The 17,325-nt window shown below is 42.3% G+C and overlaps 1 protein-coding gene across 2 annotated transcripts; it reads left to right on the top strand.

Annotated features, from left to right (window-relative positions):
* Nucleotides 1-725: 725 nt before the first annotated feature.
* On the top strand, nt 726-17,240 carry nup37 (nucleoporin 37). 2 transcript variants are annotated; one of them, XM_084050243.1, is made up of 10 exons: nt 726-787; nt 3,046-3,259; nt 3,366-3,487; nt 5,697-5,769; nt 5,994-6,088; nt 14,562-14,652; nt 15,642-15,823; nt 16,656-16,706; nt 16,827-16,920; nt 17,026-17,240. In XM_084050243.1, exons 2-10 carry the CDS (start codon nt 3,104-3,106, stop codon nt 17,137-17,139), a joined length of 978 nt encoding a protein of 325 aa, XP_083906369.1. In that variant the 5' UTR covers nt 726-787; nt 3,046-3,103; the 3' UTR covers nt 17,140-17,240. The 2 variants fall into 2 exon arrangements, with proteins under 2 accessions (XP_083906369.1, XP_083906370.1); XM_084050244.1 differs by having other exon boundaries at nt 734-787; nt 3,049-3,259.
* The last annotated feature ends 85 nt before the right edge of the window (nt 17,241-17,325 follow it).

The following is a 17,325-nucleotide window of genomic DNA, read 5'->3' as shown; positions in this document are numbered from 1 at the left end:
GTTTTGTGTTGTTGAAAGTCTATTCTCCAGGGTGGGAAGCCTCTCAGGACCCACCTTCTCTGTATAATACACCTTTTGGGCAGAAAATAAAATATGTCCGCCAGACAGAAATGATTTTACCTACTCCACTGCGCCCTCTACAGATCTTGTCTATTGTAATTTATATTGACCAAATCTGTAGAAGGCGCAGTGGAGTAAATAACATAATTTCCATCTGGCGGACATATTTTATTTTCTGCCCAAAAAGTGTATTATACAAAAAAGGTGGGGTGCTGAGAGTCTTCCCACCCTGGAGAATAGTCTTTCAAAAACATATAACAGCTTTTTTTTTTAATGATTAGCGAAATAGTTGTCTTTATTTTTTTTTACTAAAGTTGGAGATCTCGCACAGTAGTGGAATTTTCAGTCCATGGGAGGAGCACTGCTTCTAACGCTCTGGACCAAAGCTAGCCAATCAGAAGAGTCCGTAATGCTGCCAATTGTCGATTGGAGCTACTGACTCAACACATACATTCGTCTCTACTTAAACTTAAAAAAAAGCTACGATGTGGACATTTGGTCTTTTATTTTATTTAAGAAACAACTACATTAAATCATGTATCTCAATTTAACACGACGATTCATCACCCCCCCACTGATTATCCGTCCTCATAGTGCGAGCACCCCTGCCGTTACTCAGTCAAATGGAACATTCTGCGTGACGTCACACTACCCGGAAAAAGCTTGAAAAACATTCTGAAACGCGCGGATCCAGCCTCATGATTCAGCGACATTCGCCAATAATTAGGTAATTATTATCAGTTAGTGTGTGTTTTGAATGGCGATCATCGTTCCTCGCTACGCAACATTAGATAGGGCCATTCAGTGAGCTTTGGAATGACAGAACAAGCTAATAAAGCCATGTGTTTATATCTCCGGCTAATAAAGTGGACTAGCTGTGTACTAATAGCTCTGGTCCATAGCGTTAGAAGGAGTTCTCCTTAACGCTGTGTTACTTTCCAAGCCGTTGCCTGAACACCCCCCGGTAGCGCAGGCTGCACAGTCTCTCGTTTTAGGAAAAAATAAAATACACTTTCGCTACTCACCAAAACAAAGACGTTTTTAAGATGTCGAAAGCCTACTTTTTTTAGTGGGACCACTCTGAGCCCCGCACCTCACGTCTAAAATACACTTTTTAACCAAAATGTAACATAAACCATCAGATGGAAAAATATATTTTAGTTACTCCACTGCGTCCCCTACAGATCTGGTCAATGGAATTCTTCTATTGACCAGATTTTTCCTTCCGGTGAAATGTTTGCTTTTCTGGCTAAAAAGTGTATTTTAGACGTGAGGTGGGGGGCTCCGAGTGTTCCCACTAAGGAAAGTAGGCTTTCTATATTTTAAAACCGTGTTTGTTTTGGTGAGTAGCCAAAGTGTATTTGTTATTTTTTACTAAAGTCGAGAGGCTGTGCAGCCTGCGCTACCGGGGCTGTGCGGGCAACGGCTTGAAAATAACATAGCGGCAAGGTTAGAACTCCTTCTAACGCTATGGACCAGAGTGTTAACCATGCTTACTTATATAGCTGCGCCTGCGTACCAAAGATAACTATGATCATAACCAGTGTTATTATGAAATTGGAAATACTCAAGTAAAGTACAAATACCTCAAAATTGTCCTTAAGTACAGTACTTGAGTACATGACATGTACTTAGTTACTCTGCACCAGTGGTTTTCAACCTTTTCCGTGTCAAGGACCCCCAAATTTACACATATTAGCCCACGGACCCCCATTTGAAAAGATATGCCAGGGACTCAACCATTTTGATTCCTTGGGTGTCTTAATCTACACTGTATCATCATCTTTAGTGTTCATTTAACTCTGAGAGTGTACAAATCCATTTGTACACTCTCAGAGTTACAGACACATAAGGGTCAATTTGGTTCCTAACTATTAATTTGGCTGGGGACCCCCTGGAACCCCCTCAAGGACCACTGGTTGAAAGCCACTGCTCTACACCACTGTAACTACTACGTTTTGCTGCTAGTTAGAGCTCAGCTGGGACCACTCTGGTGTAAATACAGTCTGACAGACAGTGTGACTGACAAACAATATAATCATGCAGTGTTTAGACATTTGACATAATATAACTCATCTCATTATAAATCTTAACCGTCCTGATATGGAGTTGCTCATGGTGGGATGGTGTTTATATGTCAGTATGATCTTCAAAGGAACATTAATGATTCTGCTGAGTGTCATCATTGGAGCCTGTTGATGCTTTGTAAGAGATATGGTTTCCCACTGGAGTTGTGATGAAATTAAAGTAAACGTTGAATGCAAAACATTACTTACAGCATTGAATTGCTAGTTGTGTACATTCTACGTACAGGATTCAAAAAGCTGACAGTGACCTAAAGAAACTTATACGATATCATATAATATATGTTATATTAGAGCTGAGTATTCCGGTGATATACAATTGATTGATTGATTGAATATTTTATTAGGCAAAAGAATGTAAAACAACACATTTACATTTAAAATACTTTGTCTAACAGGTCCGTTCATAAAAGTCCTTGCGGACTTGTTTCCAATGAGGGCCTTGGTATTCAATTCATAGACATATATAGTGGCAATGGGTATATTCATTCACAGAATGAGTTTAGTTAAAGGATAGACTATAGATGATGATCAGGACTATAGAGTGCACCTATTTTGGGTGCACATGCACCTAAAAATCTGTCCAATGCAACTAAAAGTGTTCGCACCAGTGCACCCTACATTTTGCATGTGTGTGTGTTTGTGTGGGTGGGTACACCTAAATTATATGCTGGTGCACCTGAATGGAAAATGTAGGCACACCTCTGCAACCAACTAAAAAGTCAGCCTGGAGCCCTGATCATGATGATGCTCTGTCTTTTTACATAATTAACATGCATTTTATTTACTATTAACATTGATTTTGTCAGCCAAGCATTATTATTGTTATAATTTTTTTTTAAGCCCATCAAATATAAGGTAACTGGTCCATCCATGCTGCTCATCCCTTTTCACTGTGAAGCAGGTGTAAGGTAAGGTGCAACGCCCCGGCCTGAACACAGCGTTTACCAGGACACAGAATGCAAGAGGATTCCAGTCGTACTGCTACCTACACAGTGGCATGTGATGACTACGTCCATGTGGCAGAGTTCAGCCCCTTCGACAGTGGAAGCGCCGTCTCCCTCCTGGCTTATGGAGGCAATCACAACGTGGTAGTGGGCACCTGCCTCTTCCAGGTGAGTGACACGACACAGCTTCATGCCCATATTCTGTAGCCCTATTGGCCCCCGGTGTCAACCATGCCCCTCCCTTCCATGAATACAAACCATGCGTTCCCTACAGGAGGAGGATATGGAGATAGAGGGGGTTGAATTTGTCGTGCTCCGTGCTTTCCATCATGAATCGCGCGTCGACGCTCTCGCTTGGAGCCCTGAGTCACGATTGGACCGGATACCCACGGTCAGGTAAGTTGGTTGCTTCAGCCTGTGCTTGTACCGACTACTTGGGCACCTTTATTATAATAATTAATTATGTAAGTGGTGGTCTGTCATTTTAATGGGATTAAATATAATTCATTCTCCTATTTAGAACCTGACATTCATGTCCTTTTTACCACCACACAGTAATTATTGAATGTTGAATGTTTTTACTGACCTGAACAAGAAGAAGTTGGAGAGAAAGCATCTGTGCTTTGGGGAATCTAGTCATCATCACAGCCTCAGAGTGTCACTCTGCAGCTGCCAGAAAAATGAGCAAAGTTATTTCAGGTGGCTTTGGACAGGAGGAAAAGTAGCCTGACTGTCGGGTTGTTAGAAAGCAAGGGTTTCCTGCTAATTGGAATGGCGAATGGGAAGGCTGTGGTCCCATTGGAGGTGTTTCAGCTTGCCGTAATTGAAAAGGAAAGGCAGTGATACTTCCTGGCCCTCTGTGGTTAACTCTGCAGGGCCCTTGAGGCGGCCCTGTGACGTGCGCGCATGTTATTGCGCTGATGGCTGCCCACTCAGGTTCCATCCCTCCCATCGTTCTGCACGTAGCCGTGCCTTCCAGGAAAAGTACAATGTTCTCACGGGCGTGCCTGAAAGGCAGGGGCCTACATAGGGGGGGGATAAAGCGGGGGGGGGGGGGGGTTCCTTGAGCTGGGAGGCTGCCATGTTCTCCCTGGCCGGCCTGTGGTGTCCAGTCAGCAACCTCCTGGACAGGACCAGTGTGAGAGCTGGATGTGTCTTTTCCTAAATGCGCACTTCTGCATCGTGTCCAGCATCAGCAAAGGAGAGGCAGACCCACCTGTTGTTTACAATGTTTTTTGTTAGACAGTTTTTCTTTTGTTTTCTTCAGATGGGAATATAGAGAGTGGGAAAGACCTGCAGCACACGGCTCTGGGCCGGAATCAAACTGGAGATGTTGCAACCACATGGCTGGTGCATTATCCATTTACCCACCGGTGCACCTAACAATGTTCGATTAAAACATTTTCAAAAGTTATTATGGCGAATCAACACTAGTAAGAATTCTCAGGCCATTTCCTACCTTTTTTGAGGCAGGTTCATGTTCTGTATCTGGGAAATTGGAGCAAAACTCTCGCTCACTCTCAAAGCTAATAACCAGAGAGCAAAGAATCCAGTTTGCTGTCACAATGAGGAGCTGCAGACATGATCTGCTCTGTTGAAAATGAGTGGGAGATTTTGTGGACACACACAACTTTGGAATCGTAAGTCAGCATTCTATCGGTGCTTAAAGGTCCAAAGTAGAAAAGAATCACAATCCAAGCTGTTATTTTTCCACTTTGTTGGCTAATACGCTGTGGAAGTGATAAGCCCTCTCACTTCTGGTGAGAGCCCCCCCCCCCCCCCCCCAGTATGAAGTAAGTAAGAAATGGCCATTGTGTGAATATGGTCGATATAAAACATCATCCCAGACCTTTGGAGCACCACACCTGAAATCTTTTTCATTTGTTAATAGTTTGAGACCTGTCGTATTATGCATGATTATGAAAGGTCAATGGAAAAATGCCTTTGGCAATGAACTTTGAGAAGAAAAAGTGGGTGGGTGGGGGGAGTGCGGATGCGTTCCATGCTGTACTAGCTAATTGGTAGGTCTAGTAGGCTCATATAATCTAATCTACTGTACTAGTAATACCCTGGAGCATGTCGGGGTGTTTGTAGTGACATCATGCCAAATCCAGCTGCGACTGAAAACGTGTGAACCGCTGTCTGTTTATTCTGGTGATATGTGTGTGTTTTTCTTGTCATAAGTGAGTTAGTGTAATTGTGTGAATAATTGCAGGCGCTGGGTATATACTAGGGCTGATTAGAGGGAAAGTCCTCCCCCTGGCTCTGCTCAGGTTCTGTACAGAGAAATGCGTAAATGGCGTGAGGAATCTTGTTTTTCTCCATGTTTATGTTAGGGTGCAATTAGAATCTCCCTGGCAGAGATTCTATTGATCGTCATCCAAGTTTCTACCACACACACACACACACACACACACACAGGACGGTGTGTCCGTCTAGGCAGTTACAGACAGACATGTATAGATAATAGGCATAGGTCTGTCTGTCTGGGCAATATAGTGTCATTCTGTTATGATGTTCTTGCTCTTGTTTATTTTTGCCTTCGTCTCTCTTCACCTCCCTTTCGTTGTCTCTCCATTTCCTATCTCTTGTCTCCTATCTCTAGATTTTGCACTGCTGCTGCCGACAGAAACCTCCGTCTGTGGACTTCAGATCTTCAGGATAAGCATGAAGTAAAGGTAGTGGAACATCGATTCCTTCTGGACCACATTGGCCAAAGTTGCCCGTGTCTGCTGGCATTAAATGAATGATTATGTATCGAGTAGAAAACCCAGGGACATGCTGGATAATACGCCTATATTTTATCTCTAGCTAGAATGAGTAAGTCTGACACGGTCTAACGGCTAGTTGATTGTGTACTTGTGTTTGTTTACATGTTTTGTTTTTGTATGCTGTTGTCTAGGTGATGGGAGGACACACCAGCTACATTAATCAGCTGGTGTTTGAGCCCACGGAGGGGAAACAAATTGCTTCCGTCAGCGACGACCACACTTGCAGGTCCAAACCACTTTCTCCTTTTTTTTCTCTTCCCTCCTCCTGTTCCTCTGTGTGTGTGTGTATGTGTCTGTGTGTGTGTGTGCGTGCGTGCATGCGTGTGTTCGTTCCTCTCCACTCTCGATTGTGAGTTCTGTTCTCTGTTAATGGTGCAGAAAGCCCTGACAGTGTTTCCACAGTGAAACCTGACGCTTAGCACAACACGCTCCGGTGTGACTGTGCGTAAGAACACGGCCGCTTTGGAGCTTTTCTAGCTAATTGGTTGAATATGGAAATCCAATTAGCCAGCCAGAGATTTTCCTCTCCAAGGGGCAAACTCTTAACAAGGTCCCCAAATGTGTCTTTTCAATTAGCGGTCGGAGAGGAGGGGACAAAGTGTGTCAGTAGCTGGGGTCACCCTAGGGACAACCCTCCCTCACATCAGTGGACTGAGTCACTTGCAACAAACACCTGTTTTACATTACAAGTCTCACCCCTCATTCATTTCTTTCTTTTTTCTTTTTTTTTACAGTTACATATTACAAATCAAATTTTAAGGATTGCGTAACTCATTAAGACCTGGAATGCATGTGTCATTTTTTTTTATTTGAGCTAAAAAGCATTATTTTACACTTTGTCTATTCAAAAATAGCAGATATACAAGCTCATAGCGTGGCACTGAGCTTGTAGATCTTGTAGATCTGCTTTTTTTTTAAACTTGAAAATGTGTGTAAATCTTTGAATATTTATATTTTTAACGTGAACATTTTTAACTCAAATCTTTGCTTCTGGGGTGCCCTGGAACAACATATTTTGGGATGGGGGTCCGCCGCCAAATACATATCATTTTGGGGGTCCTTGACATGAAAAAGTTTGAGCACCACTGATATAGAAACATAAGTTTTTCAGAAAACTGTTGGGATTTAGAAGACATTTGTAGAATCGTCTTCAGGTCTTAATGGGTTAAATGAATTACCTCACTTAAGAACTGAATAATAATAACTGACAGGAGAAGACGCTGAGCTCCACACATCTTGACATCAGTGTTTAGATGTGTTATTTATCGCGTCACGTGTCTTCGATTTATGATGGCCGCTTTCACAGCGGTTCGTATGGCTGACCGATCGATCACTCACTGTCACAACCTGCTGGATGCCCCTATGTTGCCACAGTGCTGCTGAGGCATCAGTCACAATGAGCAATGGGAGGCGATCAAGGCCGGAGCAGGCGACGAGACTCTTCCACTAGCATCCGCTCTTTTTCTCACCCTCCCTCCGCCGTCCGGCCAGAGAAAACAGGAGTGTGCTCCATCTGCTGAAAGATTTAAATTCTGTCATGTTGAGAAAATATGGGACGCAGGAGGAAGAAAGGCGGAACGAGAGATAGATCAAGTTAACAGTAGAGGACCTTCCAGTTAGCCCACACAAACGGAGCCCCTGATATGAGAGGGAAAAGTGGACCCGCAGAAAAGGGAGTGAGAGTGTGTGGGTAATGCATGCATGCACGAGTAGTCTTATGACCTCTACATCACTCCTTTTACTTTTGGCAGTTTGTTCAGCAATCATTTTAGTCTCCGCTCCGCCAGCCATGTTAATGCAGCCGTGTTAATGCAGTCAATTGGCAGTCTGCAGTTATAGTACACGGCACAGCATTTAATCAGGCGCCCCAGCCTCGTCTCCTCTCAATTATCATCATTTCTCCACCGTAGTTTGCCTTTGTTTGATGTTATCACTCTGAAATTCTGTTGTGTGACCTGCTCACGGGTTTGCATCAGTAGATTTAGATGAAGTGGCGTGTGTCATGTGCCACCTACAGACCACACAGGAGAACTGCAGTTGTTTTAAGGTATTTTGGGGTTGACCGGGTTCATCGATGAACTCGGTAGTATCATGCACCTGCTGCTGCATTATACAGACTGGTGACAAATTTAAAGGGAAAAAACAACATAAAAATGTCTTAGTAAGGTGTTGGGCCATGACGAACCGCCAGAACGGTTTCAATGTGCCTTGGCATAGGTTGTACAGGTCTCTGGAACTCTACTGGAAAGATGGAACACTATTCTTGTAACAAAAGAGATTCCCTCCATTGGTGTTTTGACAATGGTGCTAGGTGAAAGCACTGTTTAATCTTTAATGTATCAGTCCAAAATATCCCATAGGTGTACAACTCTGTTGAGATCTGGACTGCGAAGGCCATAGCGTATGATTCACATCAGTAGAGATTTTCATACTCTTCATCAGTAGAGATTTTCACATCAGTAGAGATTTTCATACTCTTCATCAGTAGAGATTTTCACATCAGTAGAGATTTTCATACTCTTCAAACCATTCAGTTACCACTCATGCACTGTGGGTGGGTGCATTGCCACCTTGGAAGAGACCACTTCCATCAGGATTAAAGTATTTAATAGAGTTGACGCATCCGTGTCATTTTTAGATTTCTTTGGCTATTCAAAAATAGCAGATCTACAAGCTCATTGCGTGGCACAGAGTGCTGCGCTATGAGCTTGTAGATCTGCTATTTTTTTTTTAAATGTGAAAATTTGTGCAAATCTTTCAATATATATATTTTTAAACATTTTTAACTTAAATCTTTGCTTCTGGGGGATTCTACAAATGTCTTCTAAATCCTTAGAATTATAGATTATAGCAACTTTCGTTGCTATAAGCAGTGGTTCTCAAATGTTTTCATGTCAAGGACCCCCAAAATGATATGCAATTGGCCACGGACCCCCATCTCAAAATGTGTTGTTTCAAGGACCCCCCCCCAGAAGCAAAGATTTGAGTAAAAATGTTTAAAAAAAAATATATATATATATATATTCAGAGATTTGCACACATTTTCACGATTTTTGAAAAATAGCACATCTACAAGCTCATAGCGCGGCACTCGGGCCGCGCTATGAGCTTGTATATCTGCTGTTTTTGAATAGCCAAAGAAATCTTAAAATGACTTTTGTTTCCCGGTCTAAATGGGTTAATCATAGGATAAAGCTGATCACTCAGTGACACGCTATTGATTTGCAGTGACCCTTCCCTCCCTTCCCTTCCCTTAAGGGGAGAAGTGGACAAACCATGCCAGGAAAATGCATTTCACAGCATAACAGAAGCCCCCTCACTGAACGGGTCTAGCATTCATTCAGGCTTGTGCCATTCTCTTGGTGTACGCCACACATCACTTACCCTCTTGGAGAATATGGTGAAGGATGACTCATCTGACCATATCACGTTTTTCCACATTTCTGTACACCACTGACTGAACTCTCAAATGTGCATTAATCTTTGTAATTAGAGGTTCATGTACAGTGCAACCCTACTACTATAACATCCCTCTCTATGTAGTTGTCAATGGACTGTTCTTGAAGACACAATCTTTCACATCCTAATGCATTGTCATTCCCAGTCACCTGAGGAAGAGTTTTTCAAAAAATAGGTCTACAAGCTCATAGCGTGTCACTTCGTGCCACGCTGTGAGCTTGTAGATCTGCTATTTTTCAAAAATCTTTGTTTCTGGTGATCCCTGGAACAAAATATGCGGGTCAGGTCGGCGGCCAAATGCATATACATTTTGGGGATCCCTGTCATGAAAAGGTTTGAGAACCACTGATATAGCAACATGCGTTTTTCAGAAAACTGTTAGGATTTAGAAGACATTTGTAGAATCAGCCTCCGGTCTTAATGGGTTAAATAATGCTCAAGCATCACGGCCATTGAATGTGTGCTTTTGACCACAATTTCCAGCCCTATTACTGATGTCGCTCCCATAGGTGGAAATGCAGATAACACCCAGTTAATCGTTGTTCCTATTGAAACCCTTTTTGCAGTCTTTGTGGCTGAACCTCCTGCCATTTGTGCCCCAATAATGAACACTCTTTCATAGTCACTTACAGCAGATCTTTTTCTCTTTCCAACTTGATCCAAACTTGAGATCAACTGTGCCTGCTCACCATATTTATACATGCCACAGTCAGTGCATGATCAGGTGTTAATTGCATCATATCATGCAGTACACTTGTGTGAAAGCACCTGCATTCCTTATGTTTCTCCATGCATTTGTATAGGTATGTATGTACTAGGGCTGTCAAAAAAAATCGATTCATGAATAAATCGCGATTCTTAATGCCACGATTTTAAAAATCGATTCAAAATATTAAAATCGATTTTTTTTTTTTTTAAATATTTTTTTTTTTTTTTTTATAAAATCGCAATAAATCGCAGAATCGAATATCAATTAATCGCAGAATCGCAATTTTAATCGAATCGGCACCCTAGAAAATCGCAATAAATCGCAGAATCGCAATTTTAATCGAATCGGCACCCTAGAAAATCGCAATAAATCGCAGAATCGCAATTTTAATCGAATCGGCACCCTAGGAATCGATTTTGAATCGAATCGTGAGGTAAGTGAATCGTGACACCCCTAGTATGTACTGTATCTTTGTGTTAATGTTTTTGCTATATGGAAGGGAAAGGGAGTATTTTCTGGGCAATCAAATTTTACAGCTTCACCCTGCTGATGGCTGGCTTTGATGAGTACACGAGAGGGGATAAGGGCTGGGGCTGTTAGGTAGAGACACTGCCATCCAATGTGTAAAGCATTGCATGTTTTCCTATTTTGTAAGGTTTGGGAAGAGGAACTAGTCCCACTCCCAACAAGCCGGATGTTGTGTCTTCTGTTCCTCATAACTGATCTTTCTTGTGCTTGACTGCCACAAACCAAGCCTGCTCCCTTTTTTCTCCCCATTTTAATCCACACAAGTGTGAGGATTTTTCTATCACTGGCCCACAGTAAGGGCAACAAGCCAGTCCAATAAAAATGACAAATCTCTTTGATAATTATTTCAACAGTCCAAATGTCTGGGTTTTAAAGATAATGTTATTGTTTGGAGAAGGGGGAAAAAAAAACTTGAACATGCCTGAAAAAGATGGATGCTGATGTGGTCGTGATGGGTGGGACGATGTGCGCCTGAACCTGGGCTGCTCTGCGAGGCACCGGAGTGGGATTATTGTTTGACTCATCCAGTTCTCGGGTCTCCAGAGAGTCGCAGTGATTATTTACCCTGCTATACTATAAATCAGATCACGCAGTGCTAACGGTGTTCCCATTTCCTTCATTTTCAGGGAAAACATTGACAAACCATAATGCTCCAGTCGTACAGTTTTTTTTCCCTCACTTAGATATTACAATGCAGGACTTCAAATGCTCGTCTCTCCTTTCAACTCTGTTGTGCATGGAAGCAGAGTGTTATTGCTTGACGTAGTGTTGTGCAATTGCTCGGTGCTTTATCAGAGGCAGTTGCTCATGTTTTTCGTGTCTCATGCCTTTAACCTCATTCGGCAGAGGTTATGTTTTGCTGGGGAGATGCTCCTCTCCATTTGAAGGGCAGAGTGGTTGACCACGGTTTGGCCGGCGGTGGCGTAGCGTGCGATTGAACTCGGCTTGGCCATTGGTCTGAAAGTAGAGGGGTTTAGTCTTTGTTTGCCTGGTGTGGTCTGAGGGTTTTTTTTCGACCTCACTCACGCTCCACAGAGGAGGCTCTGGCTGGGTCTGCAGCACACGGGCAGGAGGAACGGAGAACTCGGGGAGAGTTTTGACAGGGTTCTATCTGCTGCTGCTGGTGCTGGGGAGACGAGGCAGGGAAAAGTCTTAATATTTACTGAGGTCTTCATCTGAGACGGGGCATATCCTCTCCCCCCATGCCGCATCACTGGGGACGTTCATCTCTCCAACAACATACTTGACATTTAGATGATCTTTTGGAGCTGCTTTCGGACTTTATAAGATGATGTCTCCTGCATGACCTCATCAGTCAGCGCCTTCCCATGCTTCATAATCATCTGTATGTTTTTTTATATTCCCAGAAACACTTGCAGCCTCCCAAGCCGCGCTCTCCCATCCCCACCTTTCCTCCATTCCTCTGGGATTGTTGAGGTTGTGTTTAAGGAGGTATTTGAGTTCAGATGTGGTTAACCATAGATCTTGGTCTCAGGAGCCACAGCTCTCTCCCATCCAAGTGATTTATTACATCTGCATGCATGTTTGCACTGTTTCTCAGCTGCTTTTACTATCATAGTCATAATTCAGCTGTAGAGTTGACCATTCTTTTTTAAGAAGTGATTACATTGAAAAACATATCGCTCTTTTAAGTGTCCAGCAAATTGGAGCTTTAATCAGGCCTAAATGTTTGAGCCCGGCCCAACCCAGCCCGACAGAACGTCAGCCCGAGCCCCGACCCAAAGCCTGTTACATAATTGACTAATTGGTTCCGACCCAGCCCGAAGCCCGACATTATTATGAACGGTAGCAGCAGCCTTTTTCTCCTCTTTATTAAATATTATTGGCTAGGCTATTCATGAAGAACAATTCTACCTTCTCACAACTAGCAGTTGCGCTCATTCTGTTTTTCAAAGTGACTGTCCCACTCTGCAGTTATCGATTGGATTCAACATTTGTGAGGGGGTGCGCTGATTCATTAGTGACAGACTGTTGACAGCTGCTGCCTGCAGCACTGCATTTACTCCTGTTGAATTCATTCAACATATGCTTCTATATACAATCAAATTGATCAAAACAAGCGGCAAAAATGATCGATCGCTTTGTAACTCCTAGTAAGTTTCATTCATTTTCGTTTATGAACGAAGCCTTTGATCTGAAATCGTGGTCGTTACAGACACCTGGTAATCCACACGGCAGTAGAAAACATTTTGATTTAACCTCCTTCCATTTAGACTGTTAGGCTGGGTTCCGACCGACGGGCTCGGGCAGAAATCTTAAGCTCTACAGCAAATGGCCCCCCTTACACAAAGCTTGTGTTTTTAGAGCTTTGATGTTGATTGGCTGCAGCAGCGTTCACGCAACCCCTCAATTTCATTTGCATAAAGCAGGGGTGGGCAACTTTGATGATGGAGAGGGCCACTATATTTCCACACTCACTCCAGAGGGCCACATTGCATATACTGTCTCTTTGTATTTTAACTTTTTTCGGCATTCTATGTCACACAAAAGTAACAAAAATAGCCGATCTACAAGCTTGTTTCGAGCTTGTAGATCTGCTATTTTTGCTATTTTTGAATTGGAATCCTGAAAAGCATTTTTTGTTTAATTTCAAATGCATTTAGTTATACTTACGTTAACTTTATAAACTTAAATACAAATACATTGGACATAAAAAAGACAATAGAATTTTAATACTAGCCATTGAGCTACTAATATAGACTAAAGTAATTAAAGCGGGTCATGTTTATGATGTTTGCATGTTTGGAATTGTAATAGCTGAAATCAATGGTATATCAGTATTCCGATATTAACCTGCGGGCCGCATTAAGTGAATGTCCCCCGGGCCGCCAGTTTCCCATGTATGGCATAAAGCAAGGTTCTTCTGTGCCCCCTCTTGCCTTGCTAGACGTGCATTCTGCCGATCCTTGCTGTCCTCCACAGACAGTGAATGGCAACGGGCCGCCCACAGCGAAACATTTGCTGTAATGTGAGTGGTGCGTAGCGCCTGACTCGGACTAGGGTGATGTTTCCCTCCACTGACTCTACGCTATCGTCGCTCACCGTAATGTGAGGCTGGCGTTTTCTCTGTAACAAGAGTCCAGGGTAAGCCTGTCTGTCTTCACAGCTCAGGGCCCAGATTAGAGGCAAAAGCCCTTTTCCCTGGAAGAGAGAGAAAATTCTGCACATCACTTGCTCATAACTGGCAGAGTTGGGTAAATGATGAACTCTGAATAGAAAGAGCACTTGGATGTCTTGTGCAACAAAACCCAGTCAAGGTTTGTGTCGTGTGTACAGGACATGCTAGTGGAAATGTTGAGCTACAGCCCTGTGCAGGAGAATTCTTGCATCGTAGAGGAAACGCACACTATTAAATGTCTTTGTTCCTGCTGATGTTTAGCCTAGAGATGTGTATGGGGACTGTCTGCTTCAAGTCCTCCTCGTGTCTTGTTCCGACAGACGTCCAAAGCTGCTTTAATCCAAATATTGTTCAGTTCTTAATTGAGTACTTAACCGGTCTTGTTTTGTTTAAAACCGAAGTTGTTAATGTTGTTGGCTGAAGCAGCCTGTCACTTTGCCAGCCTGAGAACTGATCAAACATCTTGTCTGTATAAAAGGCCTCGTCGACATGATACAAACTGATCTGGCGGACTCTTTGAATTTCAAGAACCACTCGTCATATTACTCTCAACACTTGAGCTTAGAAGGAAACTCTAAAACCTTAAATATTGTGAAAATATACCTGTGAAGTTGGTTTTATATTGTGATTTTCCCACTCGAGCAAACTAGGACCTGCAATGCTCCTGTCACGTCACACACCTCTCATGCACAGTTTCTATGTTTGACAGTTTATTTTTTCTACCTCTCAGCCTGTATGTACTGTATACCACAGCCTTCTTTTGCATTTATTTTCATTTCCTTTAGTAAAAAAAAAAAAGGGCATGTTTTCATCCTCAGATGCTAAGTGGTTCATATCTCATTTCAACTCATACATCTCTTACAGGGTTTGGGACCTGGATGGCAATAAAACCACATATCTCAGACTTAGCTCCCCTGGCATCAGCGTGTGCTGGCATCCACAGGAGGTCTTCAAGGTAAGAAGTCCCACCACATTGCACACAGAGAATTCCAGAGACTCACACTGGCTCATATCCTGTTTGTGGTCAAACATTTCACAGAAGTATACATGAAATAAGAGAATATTGTGAAAATTCCCATGGAAACAGACAGAACATACACAGACCACAAAAAGCCACAGTGAATAGGATAAAGTCTTTGCATTCTTTTAGTGTCACACAACTATTGTAAACGTCTTGTTTGCAATACGGAAGGTCTTAACCCATTGAGGCCGGGAAGGTTAACACATCTGTGTTATTTTAAGATGTCTTTGGGCTATTCAAAAATAGCAGATCTACAAGCTCATAGCGCGGCACCGAGTACCGCGCTATGAGCTTGTAGATCTGCTATTTTAGGGGGGGAAAAGTCGTGAAAATGTGTGCAAATCTTTGAATATATAAATACATTTTTAACTCAAATCTTTGCTTCTGTCCGTCGAACTAAATATTTAATCAGATGGGGGTCCGCGGCCTAATACATATAATTTTGGGGGTCCTTGACATGAAAAAGTTTGAGAATCACTGATATATAAATAGCAACATACGTAAAAAAAAAAAAGGGGGGGAAAAATAGGATTTAGAAGACATTTGTAGAATCCCCAGAAGCAAAGATTTGAGTTAAAATGTTCACTTTCAAAATATACATATTCAAAGATTCGCACAAATGTTCAAGATTTTTTTTCAAAAATAGCAGATCTACAAGCTCATAGCGCGGCACTCGCTGCCGCGCTATGAGCTTGTAGATCTGCTATTTTTGAATAGCCAAAGAAATCTTAAAATGACACGGGATACTTTCCCGGTCTAAATGGGCTAACCAGGATGCTTACGTGTGCCAAATAATATTAGACTGGTCGTTTGTATGTAAACTCAATTGTAGCATCAATCACAAACAATGTCACACTGTCATAATGCTGGCTTAAATGACCTCACTGCACTGATACAAAAAAAAAACACACTGTCTTCTCCAGCTTATGGTGGCGGAGAAAAAGGGAACCATTCGGTTCTATGACCTGGTTACCCAACAGGCCATTCTGTCGCTGGACTGTGGCCAGTCACCACTGATGTCAGCAGACTGGTGCCTCACCAATACCATCAAGGTTGGCGCTGTGGTGGGGAGCGATTGGCTCATCTGGGACATTACCCGCTCCAGGTAAATGGGAAATGCGGCTCTTGTTCTATTGCTGCTAGATGTTTCAGATTTGGATTAATCGTGCACTGTGTGATCTTTTAACCCAGGGGTCAGCAAGTAAGTTTGGCCTCGGGCCAATTTCTTTCTAAGTCAATAGATGACGGGCAAGAACACAGTCAAAGGCTAATTTAAGATCTGCAACTTTGGCAGACCGTCTTACACAATAATCAATATTTGCTATAAAAGTGACTAAAGAAAGATTTGTGTGTTTTAACTGCATACTGATAGAACTGTGTGTGTTATCAAATGTCACAGGTGCACAGAAATACTTGAGGTCATAATTTTGTGAAGTCCACATCCTTGAATGAGGACCTTTCGGTAAAGTAAAATAAAAAGCAGACGGATAGACATTCTCCCTTTTTTACAGAGATAAACAATCGCTTTCATTGAACAGGAGCTCAAGTTCTCTCTTAGATAGAAACCTTATGAAACTTGTAACTATGCCTTTCAATCCGGGAACCCCTTTTGGGGTAGTTGTTGCTATATGTACAGTATATAGCAACATACATTTTTGGGTTTTTCAAAAGTTTTTCAAAAAAGGTCAGGATTTAGAATTTGGGCCACTTGTTGCCTAACACGGTTTTAACCACTTAAGCCCTGTATACTTCATTGTATACAAATAGCAAAAACTGCTGATGTACAAGCTGTGAACTTGCAAATCGTCTGTTTTCTATATTTTTGAAAATTTGTTTAGAAATAATAATTGGAAAAGCTTGGCATATTTTGAAAGATTTTGCCCAAAATAGGGACGCCAAAGTTAATGTGGTTAATTCTTTCTTTTGATCCTCTGCAGTTACCCGCAAGAAAAAAGACCAGCTCACATAGACAAAGCACGGCTGTTCAAGTAAGAATTTGTATTTTTCCCTTATTCACAGCCATTCCTTCTCAGTAGCGATGATGTAAACGATTATGCTATGTAAAGCAATGACAACTGCAGTTGAAGGGATTTCATTGTTTATTTCAGATGGTCTCGAGCCAATGAGAACATCTTCTGCACTACTGGATGTCCGGGAAAGATCAATAGCCAGTTACTCATCCACCATCTTGGACACCCACAGGTCAGTTCAATGCCTATTTAAGTGGCATGGCATGAGCACAGGGTACTTTTGTGTTCATATAACGTGCTGTTTTGAATCTCAGGACATTTCCTCGTTTCATTACAGCCCGTGATGATTGGATCAGCCAGAGTAGGGGCGGGATTAAGCTGGCACAGAACACTACCACTCTGCGTGATCGGAGGTGACCGCAAGCTTTCTTTTTGGATGACTGAGATGTAACGTTTAATGGCACATATGATATATTATCAATGCAAAAACATTAAGACACACATGGTCCACTATTTCTATTCTGGTATATTTTCAATAAAGTATTTCTTTTGTGAGTATCCTGTGAGTTTGTGTGGACTTTATGCATTAACCTATGTACTTATCTATCGGCTATCTTCCCCGAAAATAGCCGATCTA

Source organism: Gymnoscopelus microlampas, assembly GCF_963454915.1.
Source record: "Gymnoscopelus microlampas genome assembly, chromosome: 23".
Taxonomy (NCBI): domain Eukaryota; kingdom Metazoa; phylum Chordata; class Actinopteri; order Myctophiformes; family Myctophidae; genus Gymnoscopelus; species Gymnoscopelus microlampas.
The sequence above is the reverse complement of the archived record's forward strand: the minus strand, read 5'-3'. Positions and strand labels throughout refer to the sequence as shown.

Excerpts from the sequence above, each read along its gene's own strand:
- nup37 (XM_084050243.1), top strand. The coding sequence starts at position 3,104 with ATGCAAGAGGATTCCAGTCGTACTGCTACCTACACAGTGGCATGTGAT. Across the intron at positions 14,653-15,641 it reads ATCCACAGGAGGTCTTCAAG|CTTATGGTGGCGGAGAAAAA; the intron begins GTAAGAAGTCCC and ends TGTCTTCTCCAG. Across the intron at positions 16,707-16,826 it reads GACAAAGCACGGCTGTTCAA|ATGGTCTCGAGCCAATGAGA; the intron begins GTAAGAATTTGT and ends TGTTTATTTCAG.